The sequence below is a fragment of the Leptodactylus fuscus genome, chromosome 1, assembly GCF_031893055.1.
Source record: "Leptodactylus fuscus isolate aLepFus1 chromosome 1, aLepFus1.hap2, whole genome shotgun sequence".
Taxonomy (NCBI): domain Eukaryota; kingdom Metazoa; phylum Chordata; class Amphibia; order Anura; family Leptodactylidae; genus Leptodactylus; species Leptodactylus fuscus.
The window spans coordinates 6,754,711-6,769,784 of NC_134265.1; the positions used below are offsets into that span (position 1 = coordinate 6,754,711).

General features: G+C 47.4%; 1 protein-coding gene across 1 annotated transcript in view; it reads left to right on the forward strand.

Moving 5' to 3' along the window:
* The window catches only part of LOC142199207 (uncharacterized), a 66,895-nt gene that overhangs the window by 32,451 nt on the left and 19,370 nt on the right, over nt 1-15,074 (forward strand). The window contains exon 3 of the mRNA XM_075269761.1: nt 12,903-14,532. Within this exon, the coding sequence (XP_075125862.1) occupies nt 12,903-14,532 (1,630 nt within the window). The remainder of the gene's footprint in view (nt 1-12,902; nt 14,533-15,074) is intronic.

Sequence of the window (15,074 nt, forward strand, 5' to 3'; positions counted from 1 at the left end):
GGACCCCCTGAAAGCCGGCCACATCTGATATATTACCCATGATACCAGCCCTGGCCCTCCTGAGTGTTACATAGACGCGACCCATGACTCCACCAGGAAGACCTGCTCTGATTTACTGTTGGAGATGCAAAGGGCCAGGACATATTGCAGCCAACTGTCCCCTGACTGAATGTCACTCTTTGCTCGTCCAGTGGGTCTGACCGAGTTTCTAGCTGACAGAGATAGGCACATTTGCTGGGTGAAGATTGCTGGCTATGCGGTGAAGGCCCTACTTGACTCTGGAAGTCTAGTGACACTAGTGCATGCTAGTCTGGTGGACTCTGACACTTTCACTGGAACTCGGGTCGGCATCGTGTGCATCCACGGAGAGACCCGTGAATATCCAAATGCCCTTGTTCAGTTCGAGACTCCCTGTGGCACTCAGACCCATGAAGTAGGGGTGGTCAAGTCACTCCTTCACAGTGTGATATTGGGGAGAGACTTTCCCCTCTTCTGGAATTTGTGGAGTCACCAAGGGTCTCTTGCTGACCGTGTGGACAACCCCATACCGAATGTGATGACAAAGACACCGACAAGTGACTCCGTGGCCCTTGATGACAGCCCTGAAGATCCTGACTGGAGAACTCTATCCCCATTGCCGGTAGATCCTGGTCAAAGTGCACCGGCCGTTGCAGTGACCCCGGATGTGGAAAGTTTTCCCCTGTTGGCGATGGCAGGGGAGGCTGAAGATACAGAAGGGGAAGATGATCTACCTGTCATGGACGTTACTCAGGGCGATTTTGAGTCTGCTCAACTGCAGGATCCCACCTTGACTAGGGGGTGGGAAAATGTTAAGGTGCTTGATGGGAAGCCCAAATATGCGGGAGCTGAGAATGAATACCCGCACATGTCGGTTATAAATAATAAGTTGTACCGAGTGGAGAGAATAAGAGGTGAGGTAGTAGAACAGTTGGTAGTGCCCCGGTCACACTAGCGGAGGGTGCTAGAACTAGCTCATCAGCATCTGCTTGGGGGACATCTTGGGGTGGAAAAAACCAGGGAGCGAGTGTTACAGCGTTTTTTCTAGCCGAGAGTAGTGCAGGCCATAAAAGCATTTTTGTGAGTCCTGTCCTGTTTGCCAAAAGTCAGCACCCATGCCCCATTATAGAAGTCCATTAATTCCACTGCCAATAATTGAGGTTCCATTTGAGAGGTTGGCCATGGATATAGTGGGCCCGCTGCCAAAGTCCTCCCGGGGACACCAATATATTTTGGTCATTTTAGCTTATGCCACCCGGTACCCGGAGGCAGTACCCCTGAGAGCCGCCACAGCTAAGGCAATTTCTCGGGAGCTCTTTCTGATGTTCACTCGGACTGGCATCCCAAAAGAAATATTAACAGACCAGGGAACTCCGTTTATGTCACGGGTCATGAAAGAGTTGTGCAAAATGCTGAAAATCCAACACATACGGACTTCGGTTTATCATCCACAAACCGATGGTCTTGTTGAACGCTTCAACAAAACACTAAAAGGGATGCTCAAGAAAGTTGTCGGCAAAGACGGTAAAGACTGGGACTGCCTGTTGCCTTCTACCGGATTTTCACCTTTTGAGCTGGTTTACGGACGTCAACTTAGAGGTCTGCTTAACATTGCAAAGGAGACATGGGAACAGGAAAACACTCCATACAGAAGTGTGATCTAGCATCTTGCCAGTATGCAGGATAGAATGGCAGCAGTCTTGCCCCTGGTCCGAGAAAATCTGGAGAGAGCTCAAAGTGCTCAATCGATCTGCCAAGTTGCACACTTTTAAACCAGGGGATCGAGTACTAGTGCTCATACCAACAGTGGAGAGCAAGTTCCTGGCAAAGTGGCAAGGGCCCTATGAGATAGTATCCCGAGTCGGAGAGGTGAACTACAAGGTGTTCCAACCAGGGAGATGCAAGACTGAGCAAATATACCACGTCAACCTGTTAAAACCGTGGATTGAACGTGAAGCACTTGGGACAGGGAAGATTCCAGCGGTGACAAGCGCCGAGGCCCATGTTGAGAGGAGAAACCCACTTCCTACTCCGGAGACAGAGGTACAAATCTCCGAAGCTCTCACGCAAAGGCAAAAACAGGAGTCACGAGAGTTGGTTCAGCGTAATACTGATGTGTTCTCAGGGCGCACACATCTGATCCAACATGACATTGTCACTGAGCCACATGTCCGGGTGCGTTTAAAGCCATATCGTGTCCCAGAAGCACGCCGGGAAGTAATTACTGAGGAAGTGCTCAAGATGCTGGAGCTGGGTGTCATCGAAGAGTCAAAGAGTGAGTGGGCAAGTCCTATTGTCTTAGTCCCTAAACCAGATGGGACCCTCCAGTTTTGCAATGAGTTTCGACACCTAAATGAGGTATCCAAGTTTGATGCATATCCGATGCCACGCGTGGATGAACTAATTGAGAAGTTAGGACGGGCTCGCTATATGTCAACCATTGACCTAACAAAGGGATATTGGCAAATACTGTTGTCTCCAACAGCCAAGGAGAAGACGGCGTTCATTACCCCAGAAGGCTTATTCCAGTACCGGGACATGCCGTTCGGGCTGCATGGAGCCCCAGCAACTTTCCAGCGCCTAATGGACATTGCCCTAAAACCACACTTGAAATATGCGTCTGCCTATCTGGATGACATCGTGATTTTTAGTGAGGACTGGGAGAGTCACCTCGCAAAAGTGCAAGCTGTCCTAGACTCCCTCAGAGCAGCAGGACTAACTGCGAACCCAAAGAAATGTGCCATTGGGCTTGAGGAAGCCCGTTACCTGGGGTACGTGATTGGCAGAGGTGTGATAAAGCCACAACTCAATAAGGTGGAAGCAATCCAGAAGTGGCCCCAGCCTGTCACCAAGAAACAGGTGAGAGCCTTTCTCGGACTCGTCGGATACTACCGACGGTTTATCCCGAATTTTGCCAGCATTGCCACCCCACTGACTGACCTAGTAAAAGGTAGAAAATCTGGTTCCATCGTATGGACCGCTGAAGCTGAAAAGGCCATCCAGGAACTATAGGGTGCCCTATGTTGCCAGCCAGTTCTGATCACTCCCGATTTCAAAAAGGAATTCCTAGTCCAAACAGATGCCTCAGAGGTAGGACTGGGGGCAGTGCTGTCACAAGAGGTCCGCGGAGAAGAACATCCGGTGGTCTATTTAAGTAGAAAACTGATGCCGCTGAGAAGAACTATAGTATCGTGGAACGAGAGTGCCTGGCAATCAATCAAGTTGGCTCTTGAAGCCCTAAGGTACTATCTCCTGGGACGACATTTCACGTTGGTTACAGACCATTCCCCACTAACTTGGATGGCTCACAATAAAGAAAGAAATGCCAGAGTCACCCGCTGGTTCCTGACTGTACAAGAGTACAAGTTCATGATTGAGCATAGAGCCGGCCGACTTCAGGGAAATGCGGATGCATTATCCCGAACATACTGTGGCAGTGCAGAGGTAGCTGCTGTTGTCCGACCCCACAGGCTCGAAAAAAGGGGGGGGGTATGTGAAGTGGAGAGGGGTATAGTGTGGGAGAACCGCTATTTTTCCCCAAGACTGTTGACGTATTCACAGGCGTTTAGCTTGTAGGTCCCGGACTGGAGTAAAGTCCGGGCCAGTCCTGCAGGGCAATCCATTCCAGTCTTGGGAATAGACCAGCAGAGCTCTGTAAGTAGCACAGGTGTGCTGGTGAGTGAGAGAGGAGAGAGACTGAAAGACTGACACAGTCAACCAGCCTGAGAAAAGCTCTGCCAAAAGGACGCTGTTAAAGTGCCGGGTATGTGCACCCCTTGTTTACTTGTAAACCCTGTTTTGTTAGGAGGTCAGCAGTAGGCCGACCCCCTGGTTAGTGAGGGAAGAAATTGTTTAGTAAGCCACTGGACAAGCGTAGGTCTTTATTTTCATTTGTTTGTTTTGACATGCTGAGCAGCACTACCTGTACCTGTAAGCTTGTCTGCTGCAATAAAGACCGCTGTTGGGAAAGAAACCAAAGCTTCTGAACTTCTGAATCCCCCGTACATCACAATATATATATATATATATATATATATATATATATATATATATATATATATATATAAAATCACTGGTGAGGACCTGGCTGTATATATATATATATATATATATATCTATATATATATATACACAGCGCCGCACCTCCCATGAGGCGACCTGAAGCGACCGCTTCAGGCGGTGCTATGCCAGGGCCCCGGGGAGGGCGGCATTTTTGCTTATCTAAGCCAGTCCAGGACAAGCTGTTCTGGACTGGCTTAGCGTCACCGAGTGGTGGATTGGGGAGGCCGCTGGAGCAGCGCAGGTCCTCTCCGTGCCTACTCTCTGCCTGCTAACGATGGACCGCCACGCCCCCTCCGATCTGCTCCCTCCTCCCGGGTAGGGGAGGGGGGGAGGCAGCTTTCTGTCATCTGCCTCGGGCGGGAAAAAGGCAGGTTTATACCATACCTCCCAACCGTCCTGATTTCCGTAGGACATTCACGATTTGGGTGACGTGTCCCGATTGGGTCCCGGTTGGAGGGAAGTATGTCCGGATTTCAACTCAGATCTGCGTCCAGAAGACGCAGATCTTAGTTGAACACATACGCGGCTAAAGCAAGGAGCTGTCACAGTTCAGCTCCTTGCTTTGCCTCTGCACGCCGCCTACTGGCTGTGTAGACACGATGTGATGACGTCACATCGCGTCTACAACTGTGTGTGAGAGAGAGAGAGAGGCGCGCAGAGAGCGGCGGGGGAACGAGAAGGTATGTGTAATGTGTACACTGAGGTGGAACGTCAAACTGGTGGGCAGATCAAGGAGAGGACGGCATGACACTGGGGGCAGAGATGGAGGGACATGAATCTGGGGGCAGAGATGGAGGGACATGAATCTGGGGGCAGAGATGGAGGGACATGAATCTGGGGGCAGAGATGGAGGGACATGAATCTGGGGGCAGAGATGGAGGGACATGAATCTGGGGGCAGAGATGGAGGGACATGAATCTGGGGGCAGAGATGTGGGGACATGAATCTGGGGGCAGAGATGGAGGGGACATGAATCTGGGGGCAGAGATGGAGGGGACATGAATCTGGGGGCAGAGATGGAGGGGACATGAATCTGGGGGCAGAGATGGAGGGGACATGAATCTGGGGGCAGAGATGGAGGGGACATGAATCTGGGGGCAGAGATGGAGGGGACATGAATCTGGGGGCAGAGATGGAGGGGACATGAATCTGGGGGCAGAGATGGGGGACATGAATCTGGGGGCAGAGATGGGGGACGTGTATCTGGGCACAGAGATGGAGGGGACGTGAATCTGGGGGCAGACATGGAGGGGACGTGAATCTGGGGGCAGAGATGGGGGGGACATGAATCTGGGGGCAGAGATGGGGGACATGAAACTGGGGGCAGATGAAGGGTGTATATGAAACTGGGGGAGAGATAGAGGGGGGCATAATTTACGGGTGACTGTAGGACTATACTGTGTGCGGGCACATGGAAAATTTATGAGAATGGGCGGAGTCAACATAAAAGTGGGCGGGGCTAAATTTGCCGCACATTTTGTCCCTCTTTCAGTTCTTCAAAAGTTGGGAGGTATGTATATACTATCACTGGTCCCCCTGGAGTACGGGATTTAGCCAATTCACTGTGAGCCGGCTAAATACTATCACTGGTAAGGACCAGGTCCTTACAGCGTCTAGTATTTAGTCACAACCACACAGGATACAGTGGAAGGTCCTGCTTACAAGTACAGACACGTCCACCTGTCATAGGGTGAATTCACACTGAGTAAACGCTAGCTTATTCTGAACGTAAAACACGTTCAGAATAAGCGGCGTCTAAAGCAGCTCCATTCATTTCTATGGGAGCGGGGATACGAGCGCTCCCCATAGAAATGAATGGGCTGCTTCTTTCACTCCGTGCAGTCCCATTGAAGTGAATGGGGAGTGCCGGCGTGTACGCTCCGGCATGAGCAGAGCTTGCCGTATACGCCGGCACTCCCCATTCACTTCAATGGGACTGCACGGAGTGAAAGAAGCAGCCCATTCATTTCTATGGGGAGCGCTCGTATCCCATAGAAATGAATGGAGCTGCTTTAGACGCCGCTTATTCTGAACGTGTTTTACGTTCAGAATAAGCTAGCGTTTACTCAGTGTGAATTCACCCTTAGTATAGTATTTAGCCTTTACCATCTTCTGCACAGAGGAAGCGATAACAGCAGGACCTGATCATGTGACTCCTTGACTCCTCCCACACCTATGACATCATCACAGGTCCTGTGAGCAGACGGCTGCTGTACCCGAGGAGGTAAGTGTTCACTCTCCTTCCTTCTCATAAATTCAGTGCCCCACACAAACTATAATGTCCTCCTTGTGGCCCCCACACACTATAATGCCCTCCTCGTGGCCCCCACACACTATAATGTCCTCCTCGTGGCCCCCACACACTATAATGTCCTCCCTGTGGCCCCCACACACTATAATGTCCTCCTTGTGGCCCCCACACACTATAATGTCCTCCCTGTGGCCCCCACACACTATAATGTCCTCCTCGTGGCCCCCACACACTATAATGCCCTCCTCGTGGCCCCCACACACTATAATGCCCTCCTCATGGCCCACACACACTATAATGCCCTCCTCGTGGCCCCCACACACTATAATGTCCTCCTTGTGGCCCACACACACTATAATGCCCTCCTCGTGGCCCCCACACACTATAATGTCCTCCCTGTGGCCCCCACACACTATAATGTCCTCCTTGTGGCCCCCACACACTATCATGTCCTCCTCGTGGCCCCCACACACTATAATGTCCTCCTTGTGGCCCCTACACACTATAATGTCCTCCTTGTGGCCCCCACACACTATAATGTCCTCCCTGTGGCCCCCACACACTATAATGTCCTCCTCGTGGCCCCCACACACTATAATGCCCTCCTCGTGGCCCCCACACACTATAATGTCCTCCTTGTGGCCCACACACACTATAATGCCCTCCTCGTGGCCCCCACACACTATAATGTCCTCCTTGTGGCCCACACACACTATAATGCCCTCCTCGTGGCCCCCACACACTATAATGTCCTCCTTGTGGCCCACACACACTATAATGCCCTCCTCGTGGCCCCCACACACTATAATGTCCTCCCTGTGGCCCCTACACACTATAATGTCCTCCTTGTGGCCCCCACACACTATAATGTTCTCCTTGTGGCCCCCACACACTATAATGTCCTCCTTGTGGCCCCCACACATTATAATGTCCTCCTTGTGGCCCCCACACACTATAATGTCCTCCTTGTGGCCCCCACACACTATAATGTCCTCCTTGTGGCCCCATACCTTTCAACTTTCAAAGGACAGAAAGAGGGACAGTACATGCAGCGTGCTGCCACAAATTTAGCTCCACCCACTCTCATCCCTTTTTTTATGTGCCCCCACACAATATAATGTTCATCTCCAATTATCCAGGTCCCTTTCCTGGTGACCCAGTTTAAATTGGGGGTAACTAGAAGGTGACATTAAACTGGGGGCAGCTAGAGGCAGAGATGTCCCCCTACATCTACCCTCACAGTTTAAAGGGAATCTATCATTGGGAAAAGTCATTTTTAGCTAAGCACAGACTTGCATAGTCTTTAGAAAGGCTATTCCACACCTACCTTCTGTATGTAAATTGTGGAAGTAGTTTTTGAATAAGTTCTGTTTTATTCATATGCAAATTAGCCTTCTCTGTGCACAGGAAGTGTCTGTGTGCATTGTCTGCCATTCTCTATGTGTGTGAGAGCAGAGAGGCCGCTGTGCCGACGTCAGAAGTAGGAGGTGGTGATAATAATGGGACTCAACTCTTCTATTTATTCCATGGGATTCCGTGTAGTGATTACATTGTCTCATCTTCTCTCCATTCAGGTTCCTACAATATAGAATCCTCTCAGGATCTTCTATATAAGAGAATATTCCTGATTGATCCATCAAGGATGGAAAGAGACAGGAACAAGATGGCGGAAAGTCTATTAAATCTCACCCTAGAGATCATCTACCAGCTTACTGGAGAGGTGAGAGATTCTGATGATGTCATCATGACATCATTCTTATCTATAGTAATAACAGATGATATGACTGGAGAGGTGATGGACTCTGGACATGTATGTAGTGAGATTTATTAATGTGTCTCCCCATAACCAGGATTACACAGTAGTGAAGAAGACCTCTAGTGGGCGCTGTCAGACCCTTGTATTTGATGGATGGAGAGGAACCCTGAGCCCATTCCCAGGGCCTCCACCTCACCCCCTGATACAGGAGAAGATCAATGGACAGAAGATCCTAGAACTCACCAACAAGATGCTGGAGCTGCTGACTGGAGAGGTGACACTGCTGGGAATGCTGGGACATTATACAGTAACTGGAGGGGTCGGGGGGATGACTGTATCATTGTGTTGTCAGGTTCCTATAAGGTGTCAGGATGTCGCTGTCTATTTCTCCATGGAGGAGTGGGAGTATTTAGAAGGACACAAGGATCTGTACAAGGAGGTGATGATGGAGGACCAGCAGCCCCTCACATCAGCAGGTAATAGACATGACTATATACACATGGACTTCCATTATTTGTATGTACAGAATGAATTCAGTCCCTGTCTGTGTTTCCTACAGGTAGATCCAGTAAGAGGACAACACCGGAGAGATGTCCCAGTCCTCTTCTTCCACAGGATGATGATCAGGTAGATGGAGATATTCCCTATGATGTGTAGACGGGCTGTGAAGTCCTTGTGGTCAGTCTTGTTGTATCCAGCAGTATTATATGGTTATATACATGGGCGGTGTCATTGAGCCGCCATCTAATATGTTTATCCGGCTTCTCACAGACCTGCAGCTACTGTCAGGACATCTTTCATCTTCATGCGGATTAATGATCTAGAACATTCTCTGTGACTTCCCCATTTGTCCGGTGACTTTTACATTATTTGTTTCCCAGATTTTCCATCAGGATAAAGATGTGAGCGACATGAATGCTATATCTATGAGACTAAAGGAAGAGCCCTATGTGAGTGGTGATGAGGAGTGTGAGGAGGACATTCCTACAGGGACCCGCCCAGGTGAGGAGTCACCACTATATAAAGCACAGAAGGGTCACTGATTCTATTCAGACATTGTTTAGACTATTTGTTGTTCCCGATTCAGGTAAAATACTAATAATACAGGAATATAAATGTGATACCGCTATCGGGGGTAATAAATGTAGTATAGAATAGAACGGACAGCAGGAATATGGACTTGACATTGATGTGAACGAGGCAAATTTCTTCCTCCCCGGCTGTCAGTCCTCGTGAAGGGAAAGAATTTACCAGAATTATATAGCAGATTATTTCAGGTAGCGGAAAAATAATCCTCCTGCTCGATCTTCAGGCAGATTCTACCTCAGAGCTCTATGGAAATAAATGGGATGCGGAAAATCCGGCCTGGCCAGTAAGGAATCTGATGGAGATTCGGGGGCTGATTTGGTAAAGCGGCAAAATTCTTCTTCTGATTTTCCGAAGCAGCTTCTACAAATGTCACTGTGTAAACCTCACCTTAGACCCCAATCACACTATGGAATCCGGACTAGAAAATCTGGTCTGTACATCAGTCACATTTCCCAGCCTGAACTCTGTCCACACACCAGGACTCCCCGTATCTTAGTGATCTATGACGCTAGGAGTCCCTGCTTCCTTGTGACTCCACAGACCCATACTACATACTTGAAAAGAATAAAAAACAAGACAGCACCGAGCTGTATATGGTGAAATATTGTAAAGTTGAGGGTGTAGTAACAACAGTTTGATGTACTCTCACCTGATGGAGTTGTGAGGAATTCACAACTACCGTATGTGCCTGGGAACCAATTTTAGGGGGTTCCTCCCTATATGTGATTGAGCAGCTGGATCCTATTCACCAATGGTGTGGAAGATATATATATAAGGACCGGGACAAAGGACCGCGCTTCACGAAATTGCAAGACAACCACTTTATTAAAGTTCTGCACAACGCGTTTCGGGCACAAGTCGTCCTTCTTCAAGTGCAAAGGAACTGTCGTAATGGGGAGTCAGAGTATGCCTGTTTTGCCGTGGATGGCCAGATGTGTGACTTTAATAAAGTGGTTGTCTTGCAATTTCGTGAAGCGCGGTCCTTTGTCCCGGTCCTTATATATACTACATACTGTATGGGACAGCAGATCCTCTGTGAGTAAAGATGAGCGAGTAGTATTCAATTGAGTAGGTATTCTAAATATTTGTACTCGGTCGAATAGCACATGGTAAACAGAGTAGAAATTCGATTCCCCTCCCACCTTCCCTGGTGTTTTTTTTTTTTTTTTACATCAATAACTCTGCAGGGGAGGTGGGACAATCTACCTTTCCCATCTCCTGTCCTATACCTGTTGTAAGCTTGGTGTATACTTGCTATACAGTATGCTTGTATACATCTAACATACAGAGGATTTTGGGCTCTACATACCTTACCTATCTCCTGTTATATACCTGTTTTGAGCTCAGTATATACTTCTAACTTACAGAGGTATTTAGGAGCTATATACTAGAAATGCAGTGTGGAAATGCAGCTGGGGGCCAAGGCCGCGGTCTAGCTACTGTGGATCCAATGCCTACTGGTGAGGCAAGCGTTGTACTGGTGGTACAACGCTTACGAGGCCCGAGCACCAGGAAGAGGTGTTACAATGGCTAGTGGATAATGCTTCCAGCTGCATTTCCACCAGCCAGTCAGCCACTACCTCCAGTCGTGTTCCTACCCAAGAGTCTGCCCCTCTTAACTCCCAACATGCGCAATCTTCTTAGCAGAGTCATCTCACCTATGCCTCCTCCCAGGAGCTGTTTTTGGGTCCTTTTCTACTCTTCGATTCTGTTCAACCACTTCCCGAATCCCAGGAACTAACAGACGAATTTGTGTGTCCTGAAGCCCCAACACTGGAGCATCCGCCATCTCCTGCTGATTTTGTGGTTGTGGACCTGCAACCAGCATTTCCCGTCCTCAGTGATGATGACGAGACACAGTTGCCATTAGGGCAGGTTGTTGTCATGTGCGGTATGCAGGAGGAGCAGAGTGAGGAATTGGAAGAGGAGGTGGTGGACGACAAGGCAACCGACCCGACCTGGACAGAGGTGATGTCTAGCGGGGAAAGCAGTGTAGATGTGGAGGTAAGCGCAGCACCAAAAAAGGTGGCCAGAGGCGTGTCCAGAGGCTCAGGACAGCTGCTTCACAGAAGCCATGCCAGAGCCCGCAAGGCCCAAGATGTTCCCTGTACTAGCCTCTCTAGAAAAACTCCCCCATCGAGGCCACATTCCTCGATGGTGTGGAGATTTTTCAACGTATGCGCGGAGGACAAACTGAGTGCGAATTGCACACTGTGCAACTCAAAACTGAATAGTAGCTCTGAGAAGAACAACCTGGTCACCTCAGGCATGTGCCGTCATAACCCGTGTTCTCCGTTCACTCAATGACCTAACACTTACATCCTCTATTATCAGAACCTCCCACGCTCGTATACAAGACTTCTCCCGAGCTACACCACTTCTCTGGAATGCTCTACCCCGGACAATCAGATTCACTCCCAATTTCTACAGTTTCAAACGCAAACTAAAGACATATCTTTTCAGACAAGCCTATCACAATGTCTAATGTAAACCCTTAACCCTCCTCTGTCCCCACTCCCACATTTCCCCACATGATATGATGTCATCTCAGGATAACTTTATAGGTCCAAGCTCCATCCACATGTTACAGGACACGACTGTTGACGGCTCATAAAGTCTTATGTTTATGTAATGACAGTCACCTCTATTACAAAAGTGTCTGACCTCTGCATAAGTAATGCCGTCCCTACTACCTCTTGTGTCACCCCCTCTACCTCATAGATTGTAAGCTCTTGTGAGCAGGGCCCTCAGTCCCATTGTGTGAAATGACTTTCTTTGTAATGTATCTTTCTGTCTGTATTTGAACCCTACAAATTGTACAGCGCTGCGGGATATCTTGGCGCTATATAAATAAAATTTATTATTATTAAGGCAAGCACTAGACTCAGTGGGAGAGAGCAAACGCAGGCCAATCGTCGTTCGGCATTGCCGCCACTGCCTCTTCCACTGTCTCCAGTACTGGCGCTTTAGTCCAGACCACCAGCCAGGACACCTCCACATCTGCCTTTGCCACTTTGGGGACTTCACTCTCATCATCCCCTTTTCCTGCCTCTGCTCATTCGCCTGCACCATTATGTGCCTCTTGCCAGCAACTTTCCATCTCCCAGGTGTTTGATCGCAGTCAGATTCGGGGACTGATTTGGTAAAGCGGAAAAATTCTTCTGAATTCTTAAAGCAGCTTCCACAATGTCACTGTGTAAACCTCACCTTAGACCCCAATCACACTATTATTATTACACACAGTACTATTCCACATAAGTGGCCATATTTAAGCAGCCATGGATTGTACTCACCTCTACAGTGACCTGGAGCAGTGGTGGCATCTCTTGCCCCGCTTCATTACTAGTCACTATCACTAACCTCCATCTCAGCACAGTGAATACTAATGAAGTAGGCCGCGCTGCCGTCGTTTGCTGCCTGTGCCACTGACTTCACTTCTTCACAAGGTCTGACGCGTCTCAGGCAGCGGCAGCTCAGTGGGGAATATACTTATAAGGTTATGTTATACAATAATAGTAATATCCGTTTTCTTCTTGTCAGATGACTGTACCAGGAGCTCAGAGGGACATCTGATATCTACAGATTATAAAGCAGAGGATCATGGTATCACGCAAGATCCATATGAAGAACATGTCATTACCCCAGATATACCCTCAGCCCTTCAGGAGAAAGATCTTTCTTCTAATTCATCACAGTCTGTTAGGCAAAATAAAAGCCGCAGAAGAGGTGTTGTACATCAGAGAACTCACACAGGAGAGAAGCCATATTCATGCTCAGAATGTGGGAAATGTTTTATCTTTAAATCACTTCTTGTTACACATCAAAGAATTCATACAGGGGAGAAGCCATATTCATGCCCAGAATGTGGGAAATGTTTTGCTCGGAAATCAGACCTTGCTAAGCATCAAAGAATTCACACAGGAGAGAAGCCATTTTCATGCTCAGAATGTGGGAAATGTTTTATCTTTAAAGCAGACCTTGTTAAGCATCTAAGCATTCACACAGGAGAAAAGCCATATTCATGCCCAGACTGTAGGAAATGTTTTGCTCAGAAATTAGGCCTTTTTAAGCATCAAAGAATTCACACAGGAGAGAAGCCATTTTCATGCTCAGAATGTGGGAAATGTTTTCGTCAGAAATCAGAACTTGCTAAGCATCAAAGAACTCACACAGGAGAGAAGCCTTATTCATGCCCAGAATGTAGGAAATGTTTTACTCAGAAATCAAGTCTTGTTGACCATCAAAGAACTCACACAGGAGAGAAGCCATTTTTATGCCCAGAATGTGGGAAATGTTTTATGGCTAAGTCAATTCTAGATAGACATCAAAAAACTCACACAGGAGAGAAGCCGTTTTCATGCCCAGAATGTGGGAAAGGTTTTATTTCTAAATCATATCTCGCTTTACATGAAAGAATTCACACCGGAGAGAAGCCGTTTTCATGCCCAGAATGTGGGAAAGGTTTTATTTCTAAATCATATCTTGTTTTACATCAAAGAATTCACACAGGAGAGCAGTCTTATTCATGCCCAGAATGTGGGAAATGTTTTGCTCATAATTCAGTCTTTATAAGGCATCAAAGAATTCACACAGGAGACAAATCTTATTCTTGCTCTGAATGTGGGAAATGTTTTATCTCTAAATCAGACCTTGTTAAACATCAAAGAACTCACACAGGAGAGAAGCCATATTCATGCCCAGAATGTGGGAAATGTTTTACTCAAAAATCAAGTCTTGTTGACCATCAAAAAATTCACACAGGAGAGAAGCCATTTTTATGCCCAGAATGTGGGAAAGGTTTTATGGCTAAGTCAATTCTAGATAGACATCAAAGAACTCACACAGGTGAGAAGCCGTTTTCATGCCCAGAATGTGGGAAAGGTTTTATTTCTAAATCATATCTTGTTTTACATGAAAGAATTCACACCGGAGAGAAGCCGTTTTCATGCCCAGAATGTGGGAAAGGTTTTATTTCTAAATCATATCTTGCTTTACATGAAAGAATTCACACCGGAGAGAAGCAGTTTTCATGCCCAGAATGTGGGAAAGGTTTTATTTCTAAATCATATCTTGTTTTACATCAAAAAATTCACACAGGAGAGAAGTCTTATTCATGCCTAGAATGTGGGAAATGTTTTGCTCATTATTCAGTCTTTAAAAGGCATCAAAAAATTCACACAGGAGAGAAGTCTTATTCTTGCTCTGAATGTGGGAAATGTTTTATCTCTAAATCAGACCTTGTTAAACATGAAAGAACTCACACAGGAGAGAAGCCATATTCATGCCCAGAATGTGGGAAATGTTTTACTCGGAAATCAACTCTTGTTAAACATCAAAAAACTCACACAGGAGAGAAGCCATTTTAATACACAATCAGAGAATTCACAAACGGGAGAAGCAAATTGTAAGTGGATTTTCAACCTGAAGTCATTGACCCATCTAGTTTGTAAGAAGGAACTTAGATTCACATTTTTTTTTAGGTTAAATTATTTATTTTACGTTAACCCCTTTATGCATTCCTTTTTTTTTTTTTTTTTAAATGTAGATTGTGAACCCCACATAGAGCTTACAATGCACATTTTTCCCTATCAGTATGTCTTTGGAATATGGGATGGAATTCCATTCAAACACGGGGAGAACATACAAACTCCATGCAGATGGTTTTATTCCCTTGGCGGGATTTGAACACCAGGACACCAGTTGCAGCAAGGCTGCAGTGCTAACCACTGAGCCACTGTGTGGCCCCACCCCTTCATGCAATATATACGCGGGCAAAAGTGGGTAGTTACCCCGTCTCCACGTACGTGTTGGTGGTTGAGTGGTCTCAGAAGCAAAGCACGTATGATAATCATGGGAGCACAGCTCCCATGGCGCCGCACTGAGTGGCTGCCTCGATAC